The sequence below is a fragment of the Condylura cristata genome, unplaced genomic scaffold (assembly GCF_000260355.1).
Source record: "Condylura cristata isolate star-nosed mole 26May11 unplaced genomic scaffold, ConCri1.0 scaffold00013, whole genome shotgun sequence".
NCBI classification, from domain to species: domain Eukaryota; kingdom Metazoa; phylum Chordata; class Mammalia; order Eulipotyphla; family Talpidae; genus Condylura; species Condylura cristata.
The window spans coordinates 1435489-1442369 of NW_004567114.1; the positions used below are offsets into that span (position 1 = coordinate 1435489).

Sequence of the window (6881 nt, forward strand, 5' to 3'; positions counted from 1 at the left end):
GCCTCTCCACGCGGGCAGCGTGCATGCTGGGCCACGCCCCACCTTCTGGGCATCTAGTGGGCACAGACGTGCCCTGGAGTCAGTGAACTCGCCCGAGGAACGCCAGGCACCGCGCGGCTGAGCGGGCGGGGGGCGCACTTGCGCTATACGCGGACACGGGCGTGACCGGGCCTGCGGCGTCACCAGCCCACCACCCTCCAGGCACTTGTTGGGCTTCTGGCCTTACCCTGTGGGCTGCAGTGACCTATCGTCATCCCAGCCAGAGGGCCTGGAAGACCCGCAGCCCCTGGGGCCGCTCCTCTGCAGCTCCCAGGCCTGGCCCTGCGGCCTGGCCCCTTCTCTTGCCGCAGCCCAGCGTGGGAGCCGGTGCGGCTGTGCTAGTCCCACCCAGATTCTCGCCTCGTGTGTTGTGTGAGGCCACAGCAAACATCTGCTGGACAATATGAGGGTGGGGGGGCTGCCCTGCTGGGGCGAGGTGCACAGGCCCGACAGGTCAGGGGGTGCGGGGGGTGGAAGAGCTGCTGGAAGTAGCTTGGAGGGTCCTGAAGGGCAGAAAGTGAGCTGTGCGGAGGGCGGAGACAACGGTCAGATTGTGAGATTTCGCCAGAGGAGCAGAGTGACGTGGACACCCCCGCCGGAGACAAGGGCTGGCATGGGGAGTGGCCGCCTCACCCGCAGCCTCCGGCCACCGCCACTCGCCGCCGGGCATGGCGGACAATGGCAGGAAGCTTCGTTGCGGAAGGTGCGTTCTGCTCACTAGCTGCGAAGTGACGGGGGTCAGACGCGAAGGTGTTTCGGCATGAAAGCCGCAGCGTCTATTTCGAGGCACAGGGAAGCGGGCTCGGCGCCCGCCTCGCACCATACCTGGAAGTGCGGGCTGGAGACGCATTTGGCCAGCTGGCGGAAGAGCGGCTCCATGATCTTCACGAACTCCGACGGCTCGATGACGTCCAGGATCTCCTCCAGCTCGTTCAGGAACATCACTTCTTTAGGGCTGTGGGTCTTCGGCCAGTACTTGAGCAGGGCCATCACCACCTAGGGACAAGCAGCCGCAGTGAGCCTCCGCCCACTTCTCCCTGCGGAAGACCAGTGTTGATTTCTCCAAAAAGTCTGGTTTAGAGGCAGCAGAATCACAATTTTAATCTATGTGACTCGCTCACTCCTGGATGAACCACATTTCAGTAAGTTTCTTTAAAAATGACAAAGAAACGGGCCCTCCATGGTGGCGCAGCAGGTAAGGCCGCAGCACTGCAGTCGCTTCGGGCGCGGCAGACCCCTCCTGTCCCCCGCTGCCCCCCAGCAGTGTACGTGTGATCGGCCTGTTCTGCTCCCCACCCTGTCTCTGGTGAGTCCTCTCACCGCCCCTGCATCTCTGGCCTGTACCCCAGTTCTGTGTGCACAAATAAAACTTTAAAGAAACTGACAAACAACTAGGGGAGTCAGAGCGGGCGAGACCTACAGAGAAGGGCAGGTGTGAGCTGCGTGTGAGCCCGGGGCTAGAGAGGCCGCCCTGGAGCCGCTGGGGTGCAGGTGGGCCATCCACTTCCTCCGGTTAACTGACCGCTCACATCCAGTAGTGTGTGGGTGCACAGGCCACACAGGCTGCGCGCGTGTTCACAAACACATACTGTGCTCAAACACGGCTGCGAGACGTGCGAGAGCCGTGAAACTGCCGGTGCCCCGACCTCAGAGCGCTGCGCCCACCCCCGGTGCTGCAGAGCCACGAGGCCTGCGCCAGGACACGCGGCGCCCCAAGTCCGATGGGCAGCAAGTCCCCACTGGGCAGCGGTCCTTCCCATCATGTCCACATTGTCTTAGCCATGCGGCCCAGGCAGGCTGTCCACCACAGCACCAGGTTTCACCCAAGTAATCTCTCACAAAACACGGCCTTTACGTGAGGAGGAGGGGCACAGGGCGGAGGGGGAGGGGCGGACACCCCCACAGGGCAGAGGGTGCAGGGCTGCGCGGGGTGCGCCCAGCCCGCGAGCCAGGCCTCTCTCTGGGTGGGAACGGTCGCCTGGGGCTGGCCGCTGGGGTCACTCCTGCTCTCGGCTGTCCCGGCCGCGGCAGGGCAGAACCGGGAGGTGCGCAACTGAGAATTTGCTTTGGTGCTTTTGGCTGCCAGATGACGCTTTAAGACAGGACACCCACGGAAGTCCAGATTCACAGACAAGGAATGCACTCCTAGTTTTGAGGTCCGATGTGAACATTCACAGCACAGAGGTCTCCCTGTGGTGCAAGGGGTGCCGATGCAGCCCCACGAAGCTATCAGCAGCCCTGCGGCCTGAGGGGGCCCTGGCCAGGGAGTGACCCCAGGGCACAGCAGGACCCTCCTGCCCCCGCTGCTCCCTCATCAATCCACCTGTTCTGCTCCCCGCGCTGTCTCTGGTGAACCCTCACTCCCCTGCATTTCTGGCCTGTACCCCAGTTCTTGTACCCATAAATAAATCTTTTCAAAAAATTTACAACACAACTGTCTTCGGAAGGAACGCGGTGGCGACTCCCTCCTCTCTGCGACAGGCGCCGACAGACTCGGAGCAGCGACTGTGCCCTGTGCTGGAGTCGCTGCCAGGAAGGCAACAGCCGCCTCCGAGCCCACGGCCTGTCACGCCAAGGGGGCCAGTGACCCGGCGCCTCCGAGTCCGCCGGGGCACGCAGGCCCTGCAGAGGCCGGCGAGCGGGTGGGCAGAGGCCTGGCCTGGCGCCACGGGAGGCGCCCACGGGCCGCGGGCCGAGCCCGGCTGCCTCGGCACACGCGCAGCGGGATTCTTGCTGGCGAGCTGCCCCGGGACGCAGCCCTGCGCTGGCGGCCAGCGCCGAGCACTCTGCAAGGGACGCCTCGGGGGCTGTGACGGCAGCAGCGAATGTCCTGTGAGTGGCTTACACACGAAGAAACCCCGCGCCGGACACCTGCTGGCCTTGAAGTCCTCTGGGTGGGGTGGGGAGAGGCATGTCCCACTCAGCGCTGGCCCCTGGCGGCTCTGCCTCCTGCTGACAGGCCGAAGGGAGCCACGCTGGCCCCCGAGTCTCCGCGAACTGTGGATTGCGAGGCGCATACTGGGGGCGGGGCCTGCCGCTCCGGGGGGACAACGGGACTGCACCCCAGTTGCTTCGTGAGTCGGGGATGGAGACACGAGAGACCTTTATCATTTTCATGCCACCTGCAGGCTGAGGCTTGCCGGGTGGGCTCGGTTGGGCCCTGCCTGGCAGGAGGGCCGGGCCGCGGGCCTGGGCGGCGCCTGGTTCTGGCGAGGTCAGGGCGCCTTGCGGCTCCCGCAGAGCGCGGCGAGCCCGAGGGCACTGGGCCCGCTCTCTTCCTCCTTAGCCTGCGGAGCGGCCGCGGGCTGTGCGGGTCCATCATGTGCTCCTTTCTCTAGGAGGGCGTCCACCCCCAGGCTGGACGGCCGTCGGACTCGGCGGGGGCGGTCGGGGCTCCCGCTGCGGAGAAGAGCTCCATGGCGGTCAGCGGTGAGTGCCGGCTCGGCTCTCTTCAGCCACGTCCCAGGCTGAGCCAGAGGGAGCACCGTGGGCTAGACGGTCTGTGGGCCTAACCCACCTCCGCGGAGGCGTCCAGGACGCAGAGCCCAGTGGAGGTATGTGGAGAGCTGCGGGGTGGGGGATGGGCGGGGACTCCGGGCCGCCGCTGACAGACCCTTTGGGGATGCCACTGAAACTGAGGGTGGGACCGGCCTGCCCTGCCACAGTGGCAGGGTGTGGCCAGCAGATGCTCGCCCAGGAAGGCCCGGGAGGCACACGCCTGCATCTTCAATTTGCAGTGTCGTAAGAGAACCACGAAAGAGGTAAGGGACAGAAAGACGCAGGAATTACAGTATCTACTTCTGTTCAAGAATCAGTTTTTAGCAAAAGTGCGTTCTAGGCGGCCCTGCTGGCGCACCGGTCAGGACGCAGCCCCGTAAGCAGCCCCAGCCGCTTCAGCAGGAGTTTGAGCCCCGCCCGGAGCTGACCCACAGGGCACAGCAGACCCCTCCTGACCTGCCCGCTGCCCCCTCAGCAGTGCACTTCGTCAGTCGCCTGTCCTGCTCCCCGCTCTGCCTCGTGAAGCCTCTCACTGCCCCTGAGCCTCTGGCCTGTACCCCAGTTCTGTGTGCATGAATAAATCAACCTTAAAAACAACAAACTTTGGCCCTCCCTGGTGGCGCAGCGGGTTAAAGCACAGCACTGAGAGTCTGAAGCCGCTTCCGTATGGGTTTGATTCCCGCCTGCCGCCTGCCCCGGAGGAGACCACATGGCGCGGCAGACCTCTCCTGACCCGCCCACTGCTCCCCTCAGCAGTGTACTTCGTCGATCTGCCTGTTCTGCTCCCCACTCTGTCTCTGGTGAAGCCTCTCACCGCCCCTGAGCCTCTGGCCTGTACCCCAGTTCTGTATGAATAAATAAATAAATCTTTAAAAAAAAAAACAAAACAAAAAAACAAACAAAAAAAACCCAACAAACTTAAACAGGCACCTAACCTCTCTTAACTTAAACCAAGAGGGAGTGGACCTAGCGATGTCTCCGAAGAAGCTGCCAACGCGAACCTGCGCCTGTGGAGCACCTGCTTCCCGCCCCAGGAGGGAAGGGCAGCGCTGGCCGGCCGCCTGGCGGGCAGACAGGAGGCCGTGTGCGGCTGCGGGACGGACACGCCGGCACGGCCCTCCTGAGCCCGGCGCAGCATCGCCACTGCGCCTTGGGAGGCGCCGTAGGGACCGAAAGCGGACCTGAGCAGGACCTGAGGCCCATCCGGTCACCGCCACGCCTGCGAAGGGACACAGACTCACAAAGCTGCACGAGGGACACCCACGGCGGGAACGGGGTGCGGCGCAACAGCAGGTGAGGGGAGTGGGGCTGCGGGACACGCACCCATGTCCGGCCCTCACCAGGTCCCTGGGACGCCATTCTCAGGACAGAGCAGGCTGGTGGGGTGGGGGGCGGGGCCCTCACGGAACCCCGTGTTCGGAGCAACAGTGCGTACGGGGTGGCCACGCCAGGCGGGGGCAGGGCGTGCTGCTGAATCAGAGAGTTCATGTGGCCAAAACCAGGCTGTGTAAGGTAGGTTTACCATAGTTAAAAAAGTGAATTGAGGCCCTCCCTGGTGGCGCAGCGGGTTAAGCACAGCACTGAGAATCTAAAGCCGCTTCCGCATGAGTTCGATCCCCGCCTGCCCCGGAGGAGACCACATGGCGCGGCAGACCTCTCCTGACCCGCCCGCTGCTCCCCTCAGCAGTGGACTTCGTCGATCTGCCTGTTCTGCTCCCCGCTCTGTTCCTGGTGAATCCTCTCACCCTCCACATCTCTGTCCTGCACCCCAGTTCTGTATGAGTAAATAAATAAATCTTAAAAAAAAAAAATAAATAAAGTGAATCGAAACTGTGCTGAAGCCCATGGAGCTCTACCTGGTGGTGTGACCTACCTGGCGTTTTCCTGTGGGCGTAAGGAAGTGTCCTCAGAGGCCTGGTCTGGACCTGACATGCCTGACTTTTAGAACTGGGCGACGAGGGCTTTTTTTGACACAGATGGGGATAAAGCTCCAAGAAATCCAGAAAGCTAATCAGCTTGGCCACCTGGCACCGCCCCGCCCGGCCCACCCACAGGAGCCCTGCCCAGGGGCGTGTCAGTGAGGCCCAGGCAGACGCCCCGCCCCGCCGGGCCCGGCAGGTACTCACCGGCTCCGTGAGGGTGCTGTCCTTCTCGAGAAACTGCACCACGCAGTACGCCAGCTGCAGGGCCAAAGAACAGCATGACCACTCGCCGGCCGGCCTGCTGGCTCCCCGGGGCCAGAGAGCCCTTCCTCTGGGGAGGCCAGTGCCTGTGACAGGCGCCGCCCAGACCCTCCCCACCACACTCCACAGGTCGTCCTGTGAACGGCTGACCACACCTGTGACAGCGACCGCACTCCCCCAAGGGGGACTTCCACAGCTTCCAAAGGCACGGCCTCGCCAGGTTGCCTCCTGGTCAGACAGGACCTGCCCTCGCCCCAGACTGGGGTCATGCTCACTCACAGGGATGCCCGTCGAGGGCTCCCCGACGCCTCCTGGGCTCTCAGGCACCTCTTCCCTACGCTTGAAACGCAGCTCAATGCCCCCCCCCCCCACCCTGAGGCTGCTCTGATGCCCGGGAGAGGACTCGACCTCCCTAGCTCTCACTCGTCTCTGCCCGGACGCCAGCCCTACCTGTGGGTGGTAGACGCTCAGAGACTTCACTTTGTGCAAAGGCAGCAACACCTTCAGTAAGAAAATCTTGTGTTCTTCTTTGAGTGGTAAGGCAAATCCATTGATTATGCTGTGAAAACAGAATCGATTCAAAGTTACAAATGAAAATAATGCAAACAAACTTGTTGTTTTGCTTAGTTTCTGTGTCCAGCATGGAAGCCGGAGAATGAAAGTGCTTTCAGAGAGGAGGCAGAGGCAGGCCCGAGAGACCGAAGGCTGCAGAGCTGCTGCCGGGCGCCGCCGGGGTCTCTGCAACTGGGCCTCAAGGTGCTACACAGGGAGTGGGTCGCAGGGGCTGGCTGCTGGGGTGGGGGCCCCACCAGTCCTTAGCCATTCACCCCTTCTCTGAGAAACTCTGGCTCGTCGGTCCAAGCAGGCACATGTGTGTTACAGATCAGTGAGGGCAGCTCCCCGCAGGGAAAGGGGCCTCCCCTCAGGCGGGCGCAGACCGGAGGCCCCACGGCCGGAGGAGTCCCAAGCGCCCCGCACCCGCCGCGGGCCTGAGCCTCGGGCTCACACACGAGGCAGCTCTCGGGCCCACGGGAACGCCGGCCCACCCAGGCGCCCTCAGTCGGGCCTCTTCTGCAAGGCGAGGCGTGGGTCCAGCGGGGACGCCGTGGCAGGGGAGCCACGTGGCCGGCCGCGACAGCAGAGGGCCGGGGGCGCCCACTA

At 63.6% G+C, this 6881-nt stretch overlaps 2 protein-coding genes across 2 annotated transcripts in view; both read right to left on the reverse strand.

The window, feature by feature from the left end:
- LOC105853571 overlaps nucleotides 1-709 on the reverse strand; it is an 11462-nt gene extending 10753 nt beyond the window's left edge. The window contains exon 1 of the mRNA XM_012724375.1: nucleotides 673-709. Within this exon, the coding sequence (XP_012579829.1) occupies nucleotides 673-709 (37 nt within the window). The remainder of the gene's footprint in view (nucleotides 1-672) is intronic.
- LOC101622109 (serine/threonine-protein phosphatase 2A 56 kDa regulatory subunit gamma isoform) overlaps nucleotides 530-6881 on the reverse strand; it is a 69170-nt gene continuing 62818 nt past the window's right edge. Inside the window, exons 8-10 of the mRNA XM_012724592.1 lie at nucleotides 6171-6279; nucleotides 5664-5717; nucleotides 530-1035 (exon numbers count right to left, since the gene is read on the reverse strand). Of these exons, the coding sequence (XP_012580046.1) occupies nucleotides 778-1035; nucleotides 5664-5717; nucleotides 6171-6279 (421 nt within the window). The 3' untranslated portion in view covers nucleotides 530-777. The remainder of the gene's footprint in view (nucleotides 1036-5663; nucleotides 5718-6170; nucleotides 6280-6881) is intronic.